Source organism: Hypomesus nipponensis, chromosome 21 (genome assembly GCF_054491055.1).
Source record: "Hypomesus nipponensis isolate SF chromosome 21, ASM5449105v1, whole genome shotgun sequence".
Taxonomy (NCBI): domain Eukaryota; kingdom Metazoa; phylum Chordata; class Actinopteri; order Osmeriformes; family Osmeridae; genus Hypomesus; species Hypomesus nipponensis.
The window spans coordinates 10909342-10929118 of NC_140381.1; the positions used below are offsets into that span (position 1 = coordinate 10909342).

At 40.9% G+C, this 19777-nt stretch overlaps 1 protein-coding gene and 1 long non-coding RNA gene across 3 annotated transcripts in view; one reads left to right on the top strand and one right to left on the bottom strand.

Annotated features, from left to right (window-relative positions):
• Window positions 1-19066, top strand: part of LOC146237972 (phosphofurin acidic cluster sorting protein 2-like) — a 42864-nt gene extending 23798 nt beyond the window's left edge. The window contains exons 8-25 of one of the 2 annotated variants that reach the window (XM_084685367.1): window positions 902-961; window positions 2334-2485; window positions 2795-2888; window positions 3307-3393; window positions 6032-6186; window positions 6345-6477; window positions 6552-6656; window positions 8695-8801; window positions 9199-9353; window positions 9587-9697; window positions 9913-10015; window positions 10568-10600; window positions 15240-15282; window positions 15551-15593; window positions 15785-15920; window positions 16309-16532; window positions 16843-16956; window positions 17533-19066. In XM_084685367.1, coding sequence (XP_084541493.1) covers window positions 902-961; window positions 2334-2485; window positions 2795-2888; window positions 3307-3393; window positions 6032-6186; window positions 6345-6477; window positions 6552-6656; window positions 8695-8801; window positions 9199-9353; window positions 9587-9697; window positions 9913-10015; window positions 10568-10600; window positions 15240-15282; window positions 15551-15593; window positions 15785-15920; window positions 16309-16532; window positions 16843-16956; window positions 17533-17648 — 1971 coding nt within the window. In that variant the 3' untranslated portion in view covers window positions 17649-19066. The remainder of the gene's footprint in view (window positions 1-901; window positions 962-2333; window positions 2486-2794; window positions 2889-3306; window positions 3394-6031; window positions 6187-6344; window positions 6478-6551; window positions 6657-8694; window positions 8802-9198; window positions 9354-9586; window positions 9698-9912; window positions 10016-10567; window positions 10601-15239; window positions 15283-15550; window positions 15594-15784; window positions 15921-16308; window positions 16533-16842; window positions 16957-17532) is intronic. The other variant, XM_084685366.1, reaches the window with a different exon arrangement.
• On the bottom strand, window positions 2943-4797 carry LOC146237973 (uncharacterized). The gene is made up of 3 exons (XR_014740575.1): window positions 4608-4797; window positions 4103-4178; window positions 2943-3925 (listed from the first exon to the last, which is right to left on the bottom strand). It is a non-coding gene; the product is annotated as an uncharacterized LOC146237973 (long non-coding RNA).
• Window positions 19067-19777: the final 711 nt, after the last annotated feature.

Below are 19777 nucleotides of genomic sequence, written 5' to 3' on the forward strand. Positions count from 1 at the left end.
TTTCTTTCTTTTAAAATACATATTTATCTATTTCCCTTTGACTTGAAATGCATGGGATAGCAGCCACTCTTTGCCAGGTCTTATCATTGCATAAAATAGAGGAAGATAACAGAATGATATAAAGATTCCTGCTTATGTTCATTAGCCTCTTTCAAAATCTGTATTTTCGGACAATTGAATGGAGTCTATTCAACACTATTTGAATCTGCTAATCTGGCAGGGCTTGCCGTGTCTTAGTCATGTACTGTTTTAGCATGTCACAGATGATGTCCACAATCCTCTCAGGTTAAGCTGACCTGCAGTGACAGACATGAGATGTCCTTTCAACCGTCTATGTCGTCAGTCTGGCCTGATCGATACGAACACTTAAACTCACACACAAACAAACATGAACAAAATACACCACTCCCCTGCCACTTTAATCTCTCATGAAATTCAGGCTGTTGATCAATAAGCCTCCGTGTCGTTAAGGACACGTCCTGATCTGACACATTTAACCAAATGGCACACATATATGTAACCTAAGGTCACTGGAATCAAAGACATTCATCCTACGGAATGCCAAGTGACTTTTAATTATGCTGCCAAGTACTTGTCTCCTTAAATCCTTAATGATGGCTGACAAGACCGGCATCATAGGTGAAGCAATGTAAACCACTGAGGGATTAGTGAGATGAGTTTAAATGTCCCTACATTTAATGTGTCAGTGTGTGCAATGTGTCACTGCAAAGAACACAGAGCTTCTGTCAATGTGTGATTTTGATGCAAAGGAGATGGTGGCTGAGAGTGGTTGTCACTTGATTGAGATTCTTGTCTTATTCTGTTGTCTTCCCGCTCTTCCTTTCTTTCTCCCTTCCACTTCTTCATTACCTCTCTTATCTCCTTCCCTGGCTTTCTACAGCAACCTAATTTCAAACAGAAGTTTGTGGCCCTATTGAAGAGATTCAAAGTGACGGATGAGGTTGGTACACATACTCGTGGTCACATCTGTGATGAAATCTTTTTACTACAAAAAAAACAACTATATAATGTTTACTACAAATTGCTATTTGTTGAGAAGCTGAGCCGGGCTGACTGATCTCACAAGCAGTGGTACCGAAGCATGCACATCCCTATAGCACATAATGTACCCATGATGCTACCTTTATTTGTTGTATATCAGTTAACTGCTGAATTGTTTTCAACCTGGTTCAAACCCAAATACATCCCTGGGTGCCCGTCTTTTACTTGCATACCTGTATTGACGTGCTTTCACATGAAATAATTAACGAGTTACGTTCCCAGGTCATTGATCCTTGTTTTTAGGCCAGTCTAATGGGTGTTCAGTTGACCACAGCTGTGTCTCTAACCCTTATAACCTGTCCAGCAGCCTCATCAGCCTTTCCTAAGCTTTGTGCTGCTATCACCTAACCCCCCTAACAGTATTATTTCTCAGCTCCTGTGTAGGCAGTGACCCAGATTGAACAGCAGTATAGGACTGTTGTTCAATGTGCTATGTACTGTAAACCGTGAACTCAATTAAACTATACCATTTGCACCTTGTTTGCTAAGAGAGATACTGAAAAATCCTTGGACATCAATGAGTGGATAGATTTATTGTTCTGTAAAAGTAAATCAGATCACCCTATTAGATGTTAACTTTTTTTTATAGTTTTGCCTATTTCAAACCGGGCCTGTCAAATATAAAATTTTTATTTATATTAGTTTATTAAGAAGTGGAGCACATTAAAAAGATCTAGTTACCAAATCAGACAGTTGATTAATTATCACCAGCTTGTGATTAATAATAGCCTTTTGGGGTTCAATTTTAAATAGTCTCTGCTATGTTAGTAATGGCTGTATATTGAGAGAAATTGAAATTCTAGTCTGAAAACATATGGCCTTGAGACATTGATTAATTAAAAATGTACCTTTGAAATGAATTATGAAGTCTCAGCTCACTACCAGATTAATTAATTAAGTTCTGGGGTGTTTTTTTCTTTTGTCCATATTTTTATGTAAATGTGTATTATTTTAATGTAAAATCTTGACAGATGCTTCAATTTGCTATGGTGTACTGAAATTATGTTCTTAAATTTCTTTAATTTGATATAATGAAATACAATTATGGATTGATTTGTGGTTTACTTTGCCAGTTGTTTGACAGAACTTTAATCCTGTTGCAACAATAACATAAAAGCTGATTCAAAGCCAATACTAATCAGTATATATTTGTAATTTGTTAAAATATCAATGCTAGCCATGTATCTGGAAAAAGCTTTTCAAATTGCAGTCCTTTTATAAGAGATTCATGTCATTTATGGCGTATTTTGTTTTGCCTTTTTAAATTGTAGGTTTTGGACTCTGACCCAGTTGACCAAACCCAGGAGGTGGAAGAGGACTTGGACCTTCTCTACGACAGCCTGGAAGTGTACAACCAGAGCGACAGTGGACCAGAGATGGAGGACAATGAGAGTGTCCTCAGCACACCCAAACCCAAACTCAAGTGAGTCACCACTATTTTGTCTGAAAGGGTGATTTCTCTCTATAGAATATCTCCCATTTCCCTTTGAGGACCCTGAAATATCCTCTGAAACAACAATTATCATGAAAATTGACATAGACTACAATTCTTCAATTTTCCTCTGTAGAAAATGTTCACATTTACAAGGTTTGGAGTCAATAGAGGGGGAAAAAGACCAATTTATGTAACTTAATGGACTCACACAATCAATAATTTTGAATCTCTCTTGTGATGCGTTTGAAAAGCTCATCTTGTCACTTATTTGTACTCTCTGCTGTGGCTGTGTTCCAGGCCATTCTTTGAGGGAATGTCTCATTCAAGCTCCCAGACAGAGATTGGGAGTCTGCACAGTCAGAGGAGCCAACCCAGAGATCAGACTCTACCTGTGAGTATTTTGAAAACAGGTTAACCACATGTGATGGTAGCAAAGCATGCTAGAACATCCCACAAAGCTTCCATTATTTGCACTACTTTTATGGGTATGACGCACAAAATATGGTTCAATTTCCCCTCACAAAGGCATTGTTTATCTATTATACATATTTAATGATTATTTTCATGGATCTTTTTGGTTCGGCAAATTCGTTTTTTTTTACATAAAATCAGAGTGCATCTACATTGCTTTGAAATATAGACAGTAGAAAGACAACCAACATGCACACGACAGCGGTAAAAGTATCAATAAAAGCATTTCTGTTGGACCTATGTAGAATTTTCTTGTGTAATGTATTGTATTTGAGTTGGAAAAGCTCTTGAGCGACCCCTGAAGGACATTTTACATAACTGCATCCTGTGTTCTGTAGGGCGGGGATCTCTTGTCTCCAGAGAGAGCCAAAGTCATGGGGGGCAAGTATCAGGATGACGCTGCTGGAGTGGAGCCTATTGCACGAGTGAGTGGCCTTTAGGTTAGGCAATATATACACTCAAACTCACACACACACACAATTGCATCAGCCCATGAAAGAGCATGATCAGAGCCCTTTCCCTTTCTCTCCTATCAATCTCTCTCCCACTTTCTCTCTCTCTCTGCCATTATCATGAATCACCCCCCATATGTTTATCTTCCACTTGGTCAGCTTGATGTGAACAAGAGGGCACTGCAACTACAAAGAGCTTGATTATTGCAAACACACACACACTCACACACAAACTCCAAAGCAGGTCGACTCACTCACTAATTTTCTCTCTCACAGATTCAGACACAAGCATGTACACACACACACACACACACACACACACACGCACACACACACCATGTAGCTTTGTTCCAGCGGGCTGTGAGAAGAGCTCGGCCCTGGTTTGTTGTTCTTGCCGTAGCGTTCTCTCTCTCACGCTCCATTGGCCCCTCCACACTTGTTTGCCCGCAGCCACGGCAACTTGGCCACCTGACGATGCATTTCCCCCTCTGAGTTAAGGAAGGAACTGATGAGGTGGGGGGTGGAGAGAAAGAAAGAGTTTATGAGAAAGGGAGCTCTCCTTAGCACACAGGAGTGTAGCGAAATTACTAATGGCCATGTGCTCTCTTGGTGAATGTGCCGCGAATACAGTGCACAAAGTTACCAATGCACACAATTTCACAGACTAACACATTATACACACCTTTACTTAGAGCAGGGGTCCCCAAACTACAGCCCGCAGGCCGAATATGGCCCGCCCACACATTTGGACAGACCTTCTGAACAATGCCAGAGACATATTTTGACAATTACATTTTAAATAGGCCTATGTGTAAGGCTTTCCCCGCATTATCCCGCTTATACCATGGTAACTTGCCAACATTTTTTTTTTTTTAAGACATTAATTTATGTTTTCAGGCGTTTTGCAATAGAAATCTAAAGTTTTTCAACGTTAGCCAACTCTTATATTTCTAGTCCGCTCAGCTCCTCATAGAACCTACACCGGCTTTCCTTTGGCTGAGCTATTAGCCCAAAAGCTAACGTTATGCTAGCAGGATTCAAAGGCAATTAACATAGTGTACGGTTGACAAACAGTAATAATTTTACGGTATGTTTGACAGAAGAATATTTGCTAGCTAAACAGCCATATCACTGTCCCAAAATCAATATCAAGATTTTCACGAACAATATCGGCCATAGTAGCCTACCAGGCAACAGTATGGCCGCAGCCTGTGGAGCGAGTTGAATAGCAAATGGATGTGCGATGACAGCATCAAAGTTGACATTTTCTCCAAACAGTGATTATAATTTGACAGTATGTTTAACAACAAGAGTAGCTAGCCAACTATTGAGCCATGTCATTGTCCCCAATTAAAATCTATATTTTTAAGGAGAAAATAATCGGCCATGTGTAGAGTTGCTGCTACTTTCTTGTTGGCCGCAGCCTGTCTGAAGTAGATTGACTAGCGGGCGACTGGGATGTGAGATGAGCGGTTACTTGACACTGACACTACATTCAGAAAATAAACATTTTTCAAAAAGGTTAAAATAAATATTGAAGTCACTCATTGTTGTATATACAAGTCTTAAAAAATTGTAAATGGAAGCTTTGACTCCGTCACTGTTGCTTATTTCCGATATTTGGCTCCTGTTTAGCCAGCGGAATAATTTAAAACGGTGAAAAGATAGTTTTGCTGCAATGACGCAGAAGGTGTCCGTTATCACCCGATAATGGACACCCTTGCAGCCAATCAGAATCGAGTATTCACCCAGACCATGGTATAAGTTGGTTGGCTTTCAAACAAAAATTTCCCTTAGCTAGTTATTAACTATAATTATTAACGTAAACAAATAATTTGTTCAATTCACCCACCAACAGAATGGTACATTCAATATAATGTTCCATCATTCAATAATAAACTAATCTAGCATAATAAATACATTTAAAATCATAATAACATCTCCACAATAATACTGGTAATCACTCCGGCCGATGTAATTTTCACAATGCGTACAATTACATAGACAAAGACACTATGCACAATGAGCTTCATGGGGAATTTGGCCAGGAACATGTAATTTTCACGTGTTAGGACACTTACACACACCGACAGACGCACCAAGCTTTCTATAAATGTTTGAGATAACAACATCTGCTAGGTGTTATTAGATGGGGGGGGGGTCGTCACAGTGTGCAATTGTGAATGTCTCCATGGTCACACACTGAAATACATTAACCTCAGTCCACTGCACAACGCACAGCTGGCACTAAAGGATCTCTAGGTATTGCGTGTATTTCATTATTGGGCGTGTTATATAATTGTGCTTATTTATAATTTGCTTGTATCTGCAATGCCATTCGTGTAATACAACATTATGTTCAGGCTAGTACAGTGCAAACAAAGCATTTAACAAAGCAAGGTGTTTACAAACAGAAAACTATAAATCATTCATGTCATTTTCTGGTTTGATAACCTGGTTATAATTTATTTTATGACACTGGCCTCCATTGGAGGGAAGTGAGAAAAAAATACTAATATTGTCGAAAACGAAATGAAAGACAAAACAAGCTTGCATTAATCTCCATTTATTGAACAGCAGTTTATTGCATTTCATCTTTGTTTGCTCACAGGAGGCAGAGGAGGTCGACGTGGGCACCGGCGCCGGTACGGGCACAGGGGACTCCAACCACAGCCACAGTCACAGCTGGGACCTCAACACAGACAAGCTCCCAGGGCCCGTAGCCAAACTGTGCAAGACAGAGTCCCAGACCCAAATGTCGCCCAGGTAGCTGGACACACCCACTCACAGACACAAGCACAGGCTCACCGACATACATAAACGCCCATGTTCACACTGTAAACTTTACTGTTCCTTATCCTCCTACTGTCCACTTACAGTTCTGCCCTTCCTTTTGCTCTTTAAAAAAAAAAATTGTATATAAGTAAAACGGAGAACAAGCTGATGAGGCGTCCTCGGAGCACCTCCATGAAGGACAGACAGAACTCCAAGACCCAGAGCGACAGGACCAGCAGTATCGACAGCGAGACGTCTCCAGACTCCAGGATCTCTGTGCAGGTGTGTGTGTGTGTGCGTGCGTGTATATATGTGTGTGTGTCGGGCTACATTTCTCACCTCCTCTTTTCTTCCAGGTGCCCCGAAAATCAGTTTATGACCAGTTGAACCAGATACTCATCTCCGATGAACAGCTTCCAGAGAGTATTATCCTCATCAACACCACAGACTGGCAGGGCCAGGTATGTGTTAGTGTGTGCACTTGTGTGTGTGTCCGTGTACTGGAGCTGTGTTGTGTGAGCTGCACATTGAGCTGTGTTTACAGTTGGGTCCATAAATATTTGGACATTGACACAATTTTCATCATTTTGGCTCTGTATTCCACCACAATGGATTTTAAATGAAACAATCCAGATGTGCTTTAAGTGCAGACTTTCAGCTTTAATTTCAGGGTATATACATCCAAATCAGGTTAACGGTGTAGGAATTACAACACATTTTATATGTGCCCCCCCCCTTTTTAAGGGACCAAAAATAATTGGACAAACTAACATAATCATAAATCTAATTGTCACTTTTAATACTTGGTTGCAAATCCTTTGCAGTCAATGACAGCCTGAAGTCTGAAACCCATAGACATCACCAGATGCTGGGTTTCGTCCCTGGTGATGCTCTGCCAGGCCTCTACTGCAACTGTCTTCAGTTCCTGCTTGTTCTTGGGGCATTTTCCCTTCAGTTTTGTCTTTAGCAAGTGAAATGCATGCTCAATTGGATTTAGGTCAGGTGATTGACTTGGCCATTGCTGAACATTCCACTTCTTTGCCTTAAAAAACTCTTTGGTTGCCTTTGCAGTATGCTTCAGGTCATTGTTCATCTGCACTGTGAAGCGCCGTCCTATGAGATCTGAAGCATTTGGCTGAATCTGAGCAGAAAATATTGCCCGAAACACTTCAGAATTCATCCTACTGCTTTTGTCAGCAGTCATATCATTGATAAATACAAGGGAACAAGTTCCATTGGCAGCCATACATGCCCACGCCATAACACTACCTCCACCATGCTTCACTGATGAGGTGGTATGCTTTGGATCATGAGCAGTTCCTTCCCTTCTCCATACTCTTCACTTCCCATCATTCTGGTACAAGTTGATCTTGGTCTCGTATGTCTATAGGATGTTGTTCCAGAACTGTACAGGCTCTTTTAGATGTTTTTTGGCAAACTCTAATCTGGTCTTCCTGTTTTTGAGACTCACCAATGGTTTACATCTTGTGGTGAACCCTCTGTATTTACTCTGCTGAAGTCTTCTCTTAATTGTTGACTTTGACACAGATACGCCTACCTCCTGGAGAGTTGTGTTCTTGATCTGGCCAACTGTTGTGAAGGGGTTTTTCTTCACCAGGGAAAGAATTCTTCTGTCATCCACCACAGTTGTTTTCTGTGGTCTTCCGGGTCTTTTGGTGTTGCTGAGCTCACCAGTGCGTTCTTTCTTTTTAAGAATGTACCAAACAGTTGATTTGGCCACACGTAATGTTTTTGCTATCTCTCTGATAGGTTTGTTTAGATTTTTCAGCCCAACGATGGCTTGCTTCACTGATGGTGACAGCTCTTTGGACTCTTTCATATTCATTAATTCATTAATTCATTAATTCATTAATTCATTAGTTCATATTGAGAGTTGACAGCAACAGATTCCAAACACAAATACCATACTTGAAATGAACTCTAGACCTTTTATCTGCTCCTTGTCAATGAAATAACGAACTCCCTTTATGAGGGAATAACACACACCTGGCCATGGAACAGCTGAGCAGCCAATTGTCCAATTACTTTTGGTCCCTTAAAAATGGGGGGGCCACATATCAAATGTGTTGTAATTCCTACACCGTTCACCTGATTTGGATGTAAATACCCTGAAATTAAAGCTGAAAGTCTGCACTTAAAGCACATCTTGGTTGTTTCATTTCAAATCCATCGTGATGGTATACAGAGCCAACATGATGAAAATGGTGTCAATGTCCAAATATTTATGGCCCTAACTGTATGTGTTTGAGTCTGTATGATCAGGAAGCAAGGTTGAAACCTTTCTTTACGCAAGCATTAACACAACTGTGTCATTTACATTTCCCCCACTCTGTTTGACACCCACAGACACACACACCTGTGCGATAAATGAGCTGCCAAAAATCTCCTTTGATCTCTCACCTCCCTCCTCACCTCTTCCTGTATCACAATTTGTACACCTCATTTATGTTATATTCATTTCTCTTTCTCTTTCACCAGTATCTCTCAGAAATTCTCCATGAGCACAGCCAGCCCATAGTGTGTACCATCTCCGGTGCTGACGTCCAGGCAGCCTTCAACACCATCGTCACCAGGATCCAGAGATTGTGAGAACATTACACATCCGTCACCCACTGCTAATGACGTGCACCAGAACATGAAAGATAGAGCATGTTTTAATTATCTGTAAACGTTTTGTTTATTTTGGTGGTATATTTGCATGACCCTACAGATACGTAGATATGCAGTTTAGGCAGAGGCACAAAATGACTTGTATAGTATAATACAGTGTTTTGATGTATACATATTGTAAAATATACAGTTTATGTAGTATATACTGTAGTTTTTATAATGTTTATATAATACATATTGTTAAGTAAATAGTGTTTTTATATATACATATTGACAAGGATATACAATGTTTTGATATACTGTACATGACACCAACTTTAAGATATATAGAGGAATGTTACATGAAAAATAACATTCTTATCCCCCTTGTAGTTGTAACTGCAATGCTCAGACCCCTCCCACCATCAAGGTGGCGGTGGCTGGAGACCAGAGCTACCTCAGCACTATCCTCAGGTGCTTTGTGGAGCAGCTGGCCAACAAGACACCCGATTGGCTGAGCTACATACGCTTCCTGGTCATCCCTGTTGGTAGGTAGAGGGTCAGGGCCAATTGCAAATTGACTTGAGTTGGCATTCTACACACGCACTCTTTCTCTCTCTGTCACGATTACTTAGTTAGTTGCTCGGTCACTCTCTTTCAAATGCACACACATAGAAAGGCACGCATTGCAGAACACCAAAGCTCCAGAGACTTGGGAACAACCTATAAGCAAGACAAAACACACTGTTGCATATTCTACGATATGAAACTATCCTTGCAGGAACCCATCCTTTGGCCAAGTACATGGCATCGTTCGACAGCAAGTTCAACAACATCTTCATGGACGGGGGCTGGAGGGACCTGTTTGGGAGACTAGAGGCGCCAACATCAGGTACAGAAGCAATATGTTTCATTCAAACTCTAACCGTTTTTGTTTATTTACCACCTGATGTGCCTATGTGATTGTTCTCTAATCAAATTGAACAACCACAAAGACTGAGCTGTAAAATACAGTTTACCAAAATATCTCTACATGTCATAGCTGCAAAGATGTCTTGAAATGTGTCAAGTTTTACAGGCCGTCCTCTTTCTCTTGTTTTGTTCTAGACAACATAGATGTGGCGGGCCGTGTATCTCAGTACCTAGCCGGGGCCAGCGTCTCTCACCAGTGCCCCATATCCGAGGCCATGCTCACCTACAAACAGAAGAGGTATGGATAAGGTTTTGGGGGGAGGGTTGTGAGTGTGTAGTACAAAAAAGAATAATGGCATTTTTTTCTTTTATTAAATTGAGGAGAAACGTTTGTATGAATGATTGTTTAGTGTGTGTGTGTGTGTGTGGATGCGTTTGCACATTTTGCTGTATATTTTGACTTAAAATGCGTGCTAGGATGTCTGGTCCTATAGACTTTAGAACTTTTTCTCCATTGTTACCTATTGTATATGATGACCTTAATTGTATTTTCTTACGGTCCAACACAACACTGAAACATATTTGGTTCTCCTTTTAAAATGTAAATAAATCCACACATTCTCACATCCACAAGTACCTCCACAAAGTCAGTCATTTTGAAAACACAAAAAAAAAAAACTTTAATCCATAAACAATATTTGGTGTGGACTGACTACTTTGAAAGCAGCGCCCAAAAACCTAAGCATTTTTGTATTTTGTTTACTTCCTAGATAAAGACCAATTAGAAGCAAAACGTGAAATATTGTACACTGAGTTTTTTCCCCTGTTTTTCTTTTTATTTGCATTCAAGGAAGCGAAGCTTGTATTTTGATTTTTACATCAGGTACCTTCCACAGCCGTTTGTTGCCCCCCCCACCCTCCGGCCCTTCCTTCTGCATTGTGTCCCTCAATGGAACCGTTGTCTAATGTCTAATCCCACTCACAACATGTCTGCTGTACGTCTGACGTCTTAACTTCTGCATTGGGCTCCTCTTGTCTTGGTTTGAGTATTGCGTGTCTTAACCACCGTTTGTTTTTGTGTGCGTGTGCGTTTGGTTGGTTTGGTTTGGATGTAACATTTTAAGATTAAGGTTAGTAAATTTCCATCCACCTCATTTTAATGCAGGTACCACAAGAAGTGTATCTTCATGTAGTGTGTATTGTGCATTCTCAATAGCAGACTTGGACAAAGAATTGGCCCTAAACATCAGTACTCCTACAATGCAATGTCTTAAGTTAACACAGACACAAAGTAAGAAATGGAAGATGAACCTAATAGGGAACATTTAAGTACCTTTTAAAGGATGTTTGATATCTATAGAAAAAATACATTCTGTTTTAGAGGAGTAGAAATAAAACATTATTCAGCTGGGAGGAAATGAGGGAGTATATGAGGGGTGGAGGAGTGCAGCTAAGGAGAGGTGATGACAGTTAAGACATACCATCATAAGATTTTGGATGACTCTACAAGACAGAGTGCAAGAAAGGGAGAGGGTACAGTAAGTGGAGAACAGAGGTTTTGGAAGGCATTTGGCCCACCCTTTTTGACACATATACACACACTAGCACACACACACCTGGCCAGGTGACCTTTTTGAGTGTTACCTGCTGCTCCCTACATTATTTTCTCCCTGCTTTTGTGCCAGGGTAAAGCTCCTCAAATTGCAAATCCTGCTTTGTCTGAGTGTATGTGGAGACACTTACAAGCTGTGTCTCAGACAAGACAAACGTATGAACATCTAAAGGTCACTTGGCCAGTTACCATCCTCAGAATCACAGAGGAGCAGAGCATTGCATAGCCACAGAGGCCTATTTGAATGAGCTTTTGTCCACTAATCCTGAGTTCTGATTGTTCTCTTGTCCCCAAGGTGTCAAGGGCCACTAGCTGTGAGGTGGTCACAATTGCAAATCAGTCAGAACCACTAATGACAACAGCAGTTGTCATTAGTGGTTCTCAACAATATTGTTTTTAGGCTCTCAACAATAGTTAATACAAAAACTAAAATGTGTTTTTGAACAATTTGATAATAACTGTGCGATCAAAATTATGTTGTATTGGACACAGAAATTAGTCATCCGCTGATAGTGGATAGTCGGCTAGTGGCGACAGTCCTGTATTGAAACAGGTTGTTGTAGTTTTGTATGTTAGGGTGCATCTAAATGATCGGAAGTGTACTGAAAACCTCCTTTTCTCTGTGCTAGCATAAAATTACTAGAAATCTTACAGCTTAATGTCAAGATGGATCACTTCCATATTTATTTTGGCTGTCTGGCACTGGGAGGCTAAATAAAAAGCCTGCTTTGTGAAAATATGCACATGTCGTTTGATATTCTCTCTGAAGTGCCATGTGAAAAGCAAGAGAGTTCTGCCAGGGAAATGTACTTATCGTTCTTGGTCTGTCTCAAGCTCGTTGTCCTAATACAAGCCTCCCATCTGCCCAGGATCTCTAAAAATACACCGTCTTTGGCCCCGTTTTTACAGGTTATTTTGGTTCTGTAATGCCCCCCCCCCCTGTTCCTTGATCACTGGTTTAGATATCTGCATTGAAAATGCTAAGATAGGTTAGATCAGATGAATCCATAATCACCTATTTAGCTGTCAAGAGCAAAATTAAGGGGAGTTCACTAGTAATTGTTGACTTTACTGAAACACTACAGATATAAACACAATCTCATAAATGGTGCCACCAAGCACAGTTAAAATACAATATATATATGCATCACAGGTAGTTGTAAAAGGATGCAGCTAAACTTTATCCACAGACAACCAAAAAGAAGAAGAAAAATTACACGTTCAGAGCAAGACTTGAGCAACTCTCATATAGATACAATTGGAAGGTGAGATTTTGCCTCCTACATGAACGTCACTTACTTCAAGGTAAGCCTTAAAGGTGACACTTATGTAAAGCTATAAAATGTGACCTTTTATAATGTGTTGATTCTAGTGCTGTCAGTTTAACGCGTTATTAAAGGCGGCAACCAGGGTTGCCAGCTCTGTGTGACAAAACCAGCCCATGGCCAATCAAAACCAGCCCAATATCAGAACTCAAAATACGCCCCTGCCAAACCATATACACAGCTTTTAAAGTCCAACAGCATTGCTATCATTGCCAAATCTATTGTAATATCTACAAAGTAACACCAAATGTTTAGTATGCCAGCATTAAAACCAGTTTACAGGAGATTTTTTCAGGAGACTGAGAGCATTAGGCACATGTACACGCGCACAGGGAGTGTGTGTATGTAGGCATGCCATGTCCATGTGTGTATGTGCTGATCTGGAGTCAGTTTGGTAGGATTTGGGCATAAATTAATTATTTCATTTTAAATATAGATTTTTATTTAAAGATTAAAAAAATTAAACCCGAAGCAACACTCCAAAAGTAGCCCAATTCCGCGGGAAAACCGCGGACCTAGCAACACTGGCGTTAACGCAAACCCAAATTATCGCGCGATTAACGCTCTTTTTGGCCTAGCAAACTTTGTAGTTTTTTTACATCCTGTTGCAACAACTACCTACGTTAGAAAAACTACAACACCATACCGGATCTAGCTAGACCGGAAACGAAACAACAGGCACGCCATACACACTTGTTTGGCTTGCGAGCTGGCTAAGGTCGATTTTTAACTTCTGCGTTTTTACACACGCGCACACGGGGAACGCCCTCTCCGTCAAGAAATGCCCTCTCCTTGTCCTCTCCGAACCCCTCGGAGAGCTCTGCGTGCACTCTGCGTGCACAGACTATCCGCAGAGAATGTCTAATATGGCCAAGCACATAGCTGATGCGAATTCTCCGCCCCCTCGTCAAAGCCAGGTGATTGCAATGTTTTCAATAAAAAAAAATAGTTGCATGAAGCAATCCGAACCACTTTTCCAAAAAGAACAAAAATAAAAAATAAATCTAGGGACATTAAGAATTGATAAAAATGTGCGATTAATTGTGATTAATTGCTTGATTAAGAATCAAGCAATTAACATCACATTCTGATTGATTCAGAAGACGCTTTTATTTAAATCAACATACAGTCTGGGGGATTTGATCCTCCAACCTGTTAATCTGCAGTTAAGTACCACTGAGCTATACCCTCCCTTTTAAGTGCCAATTGATCTTCAAACAACTATGAAGGCTTAAAACATCACATATTTGAATGTGCTGTGTGGTGAGATCTCTTATATATGACACATTCGCCCTTAATGTCTGTATGCAGTATTTTGACCTCTCAGAGATTTTAAGGTTATCATTCGATTTAAGTCACAGCTTTTACTTAATGTGAAAGGGGTTTTATCCAACCATAGGATAGGACATTTTTCAAGTCATTTGGACAGGGACAATCCATTCATACTTATGTTTCAGTTCATTAACACTCATGATGACCTACCGATCACTTCTAGGGGCTAACAATATTCACCGTTAAATAGATAGATACTTTATTAATCCTGTGGGGAAATTCAGGTGTCTCTCACAGCTCCCATATTAACAATAATTACAGTTACAGACAACATGTTCAGACAACACGATACAATACAAACAGACAATACAACACAATAAGGCCATGCACAGCACCTCCCAAGATGCTGATCAGTCCGAGCAAGGCCGGCGTTTGCTATAGGCAAACTAGGCAGCCGCCTAGGGCGCCATGAAGAGGGGGCCGCCAAACACCGAAGTGCGTCCATTGATTAACCTTCCCGCACACCAGCAGAGGTCGCCGATGCTGGGTGGGGAGCCGTCTCTCCGATTTGCATTCCTGGGGGGGTGCTGTTGAAACATGTTGCATAGGGCTGCGACGGTACTTATCCTTATCTACAGATCCTTATCTCCACCACAGTCACTGCCCTCCTGACTAGCTTGTCCAGCCTGTATCTCATCCTCCGTGTTGCCAGCCTAGCCCTCAGCTTAGCTCCGGCTCTGCACCCGCGGAACGGCTCTCGAAGCTCTGTTGGGATAGGGCGCATTATTGCCAGTTTAGCAGTCCCTCGTAGTGCCACAAGGGCTGCCGACATAGAGCTGCTAAAACAGACTGCCACTCACCGCGCCATGGCAACCAACTTAGCCAATCTAAGCAAACCAAATCAAATAATGCCAGCGGTGTCCGCCGCTCCTTTGTACAAATTAGTAATGTCATCCTACCCCTCGACCATTCAAACTCCTCTCACTGTCCTCAGCAGGCTTACAACACCCCTCCGGTCAGTCAGACCGAAGTGTTGTAAGAAATGCCCCACCCCCATTTGTAACCTACTCACCCCCTTATAGCATGATGTCATTTCTCCAAAATGTTGCCGGGCTTTTTCGGTCCACACACACCCACCCACCCACCCAAATGCCATGTCTCATCGACATCGATCGATTGACATGCTGCAGCCATCGCCTCACCCTCACACCCGGATCCAATGACACCTTCACCAACCCATACAGACACCAGTTCCTTGTGTGCTCTGCTGATATTAAACTCGCTCCCCCTTCTCTCATTCTTTGTTTTGACAGCCCGGATGAGGACTCGTGTCAGAAGTTTGTGCCATTTATTGGGGTAAGTGGAAAAAAATACACAATGCTCACCCTTCAGGCTTGGGTTGTTACAGCTGATATTAGACACGTATTATTAAGACAGCTTATCGTTATTAAAATGTATTCCATTTATAGAGGGATTCAATTAGTTCGGTGTGCTTATCCTGGAACGTGTGATATTTTAAAGGTGTGGTAAACAAGTGATGTAAAGGGGACTGTTTGGAAATGTTTGTTCATGATCTATTTAAAGCTTCGGTGCTTAAACGCTTCTCTTATTGTCATCTCCTCAGCTGGTGAAAGTAGGGATTGTGGAGCACAATCTCTCCACATCTGGTAAGAGATCCTGCATCCTTATCTACATGGCTTGCTTGTGAACTATTTTAACTGACTCAGATTGCGAAATGCTACTATCTTGCATTTTCCATTTTAAGAGACTAAAGGTTTAAGCGAAACAGCAGTGCGAGGTGTAAACGCCGGTCTGGTCCCAGATTTGACTCACACTCCTTTCCTTGCTCTGTCTCCAGTGGACTCTGATGATGCCATGATAGGGGGCGTCAACATGCTGGGCTCCCCTCCACCACAATCGGTGCCCTATGGGAAGGACTTGACCTGTACCCCACCACCCTCCCCCTCCGTCTCCGCCTCCCTCTCTGGAGCTGGGTAGGTTTGGGAACAATTTAAGCATTGCTTGCTTCAGTCACAGGATTTTCTATGATCACTGATCGAAGTGGAAATATCCTGGTTAATGTCCACTTACCCCTATAACCTACCTTTATAGAAACATTTTAATAGGCATCAATTTGATCTCACATCTCAATAAAAAAGTTGTTTAATATCAAAAAATATATTTAAATATAATTTGTATATTTTCACTTAACAAATGCATGACTGACAGTGACTTGGAATGTATATCTTGTCTGAACCAGCACAAAATACACTATAAGCCTATAATGAACATTGGCTGAATACATTTCACATACAAAGCACGCTCCAGGAAAAATTCAGTCAGGATCGTGCAATTCAAAACTCCTTTGTCCCCTCGCCAAAGATCTCCAGGGTCAGGCGGCGAGGTGATGGGCTTGCAGGTGGACTACTGGACCTGGCACGGCACCGATAAGAAGAGGGAGGGAGAGAAGAGGGATGTGGGCATTAAGAACACCCTGAAGAGCAACTTTCGCTCGCTGCAGGTGTCGCGCATCCCCAACAGCGGGGAGCTCACCCCGCCACCCGGCATGTCCATGACCGTGGTCATGAAAGAGAAGAACAAGAAGGGTCGGTTAAGCTCTGTGCTTCAGTGCTTGCAAACAGTGGACCTAATCCCATACCCCCTCATTCAACTGATGGCCTTGCTAAGTGGTGTAGTGTTTTTATCTCAGCATGTGCAGTTGTGTCTGACCCTTTTAGAATGACATAAGTGTATCTAAGATCCCTGCAATTATCTCTAATCTTGTGCTTGATATAAAGCTCGCGTGATTCCAATAAATTGGGGGTATTGTGTAGTCCAATTGATATACGTTATAATGCATTTATCTCTCTCTCTCTTTGTTTCTCTCTCACTTCTACTGTTTGGGGAAAAAAACAGTGATTTTTTTGAGTAAGAAGCCCAAGGAGAAGGAGGTTGATTCCAAGAGCCAGGTGATCGAGGGGATCAGCAGGCTGATATGTACTGCCAAACACCAGCACACAATGCTGAGAGGTAGGCATCTCTCTTTGTCGGTCTCTCTCTCTCTCTCTCTCTCTCTCTCTCTCTCTCTCTCTCTCTCTCGCTCTCTTTGCCTCTCTCTCACCAAACACACCCGATAGATTTTGCACACACACATACACACACACATACACACACACACACACACACACAAGAGTACCTAAAGTCTGTGACCTTCAACTTACACTCAAATGTAATTCTCTAGATCAGTGGTTCCCAACCCTGGCCCTCAGGGCACGCCTGTCCTGCATGTTTTAGATGTTTCCCTGCTCCAACACACCAGATTTAAATGAAGGGGTCGTTATCCAGCTCTGCAGAAGCCTGCTTGTGACCATTCATTTGAATCAGGTGTGTTGGAGCAGGGAAACATCTAAAACATGCAGGACAGGGGGTCCCGAGGACCAGGGTTTGGAACCACTGCTCTTGATGACACTTGATTATCAGAAAAACAACAGTGCCACCTAGTGATAGAGAAAGACATAAGTACATTTTCTGTTAATTTCACCTATTAGCTATTTGTCATTTCCTATGTCAAAATGTGTGTCTGTCTGTAATCCCCCCTCCGTGTAGTCTCAATCGACGGTGTGGAGTGGAACGATGTCAAGTTTTTCCAGCTAGCTGCCCAGTGGCCCACCCACGTCAAGCACTTTCCCGTGGGGATATTTGGCTACACCAAGCCCATGTGAGATCGAACTGCCACTGCCATCCCAGGGACTGATCCTGATCAATTCAAGTGATAGGACAGTTCTTATACATACAGAGGGAATCTGGGTAGAATTCCATTCCGACATGTTGCTCCCTCAGTCTGTTCTCAACAATCATAACTTGGTAGACATCAGGCAATCTGTAAATTGTGGAGACTGCTATCAACTTACAGTTCAATCATTTATCTTATTTGGAATTATAAGACACCATCCCATCTAATTTGATTTATTTTTAAATCCTGTTTGTGTGATTGTCTACATTGCAAGAAAAACACATCTTAAGAGCACCTTTTAAGTATTAGGGGAGCTAAAAAGAATGAAACATTTCAACTCTTAAATCTCCCAAAACATTTTGTCAAGTTGTCTCCAATTTGGGTGCCCGAGGAGGCATTGAGGAGCAGAAATCTGTCAGCAGAAATGCTGGGAAAAAGGAAGAGAGAGCCCATGTTCAGTTTTGAATTCTCCTGAGGTTTCTCTGAATAAGCAAAAAATTATAATAACAACAAGCCCTAGTCCCTTTCCTGTGGAAATTATCAAATTTAAAACCTGTGTTCTTGGTATTACATGGATGTTGTTGTTAATGTTACTGTTTTAAACACCAGCAAAAAGAGAGGAAAAAAAACTTTTTGTTAAAAAAGTAATGCTGCCTTTTAATTATAATAGTATATATTGTGATTAGAAATAAACAGCCACCAGTAATGGCAGCTTTGTTTGCACTTTGGTTACTTTTTCTATTATTTCTGTGAAATCTGATGTGGTTAAATGTATTGTATATAATGTAAGGGATTGGAAAGAGTGTGTTTGAGTGTGTGTCGAAGTGTATTATATGAAAAGAGGGTATGTAGATGATTACAGAAAAAGGAATTGCTGTGATATTTTCAGAGGCTCCCTTCCTGATTTGAAGTAATGTACTGGCTCTCTTTTTATCTCTGTTTTTGATACACGACTCTTTAGCTAGCATACTTGCCTTTTTTTCATTTACAAGCACAGTGTATGGAAAGTAAGGAACTGTAACCTTTACAGCTGTATAATTACAAGAAACAGACATGCTGAGGAAGGACTTAAGTGAACATGGTGTATTCTGTATGGTATCAAATATTTACACAGGTTTGTTCACTTTCTGTATAAAGGGTTGCCTCTTTAAGTGAGCTGTATGAATTGTGTGGTAACCACTCAAATCCTGTTTGGTCAGTTCTGACTGTATATAAAAAGTGACAGTCTTTCAATTTCAATTAATGAAGTAGATACAAGAGAAGATGATTTTGGTATTAAACAGAAATTCAATTCAAATAAAAATGCTAATATCCGAAAATTGTCTTTAGACTAATCTTATCTAGGGGTCTCAGTGATGTAAAGGGTCCTCTTATATTTAGTTATAATAATAAATGATCAAACTCCAACTTTTACTGACTTTTGCTTGAAGTTACAAAACAAGAAATTGACATTTCAAAAGACAAATAGTCTTTACGTCATTAAAACAATGCCAAGGGCTCTGCAGTTTAGTTCTCAGAGGGGATTTTCCATCTTGGTGCTCTGTTGTTAACTGTTTACTAGTGACTTAAGTGGTTTTATTTTTCTACTTCTTTAATTCTGAAAGACAAATCCCTTTACTAACTAGTGTGCCGTATTCAACAAGGAATTGCTGTATACTGTCCTCTGTAACTGTTTTTATACTGTCTTTTAAGATAGACACACTCCTATGGAAAAACTTGTGAAAAAAGGATTGTCAGATTGATTGACTTGGAATTGCCAGAATACTGGGTGATGTGTGAAAGTTATTGTGATATTATTTGAGCATTTTCTTTCACCTCCAACTATGTGGAAACCGGTTTATATTTTATTTTGCCATTTCTCAATTATTTTAGTTTGTTTCTCTATTTACTTTGCACACAATGTATTGATGTTCAACTACAATTTGTGTTGAAGTTTGGAATATTGTGTGCACTCGTGTATCGTATTCTTATCTGTGCTTGCTTTGAAGGGATACTATGTAGCCCAGTTGTCCATTTCAACCATGGGAAACTATGACTTCTCTTGTAATTTGATATGGTGTTACTTTTCTAGTTTGTTCAGTTATTCATGTTTTCACCAGAGTAGCTGAATAATGTTAC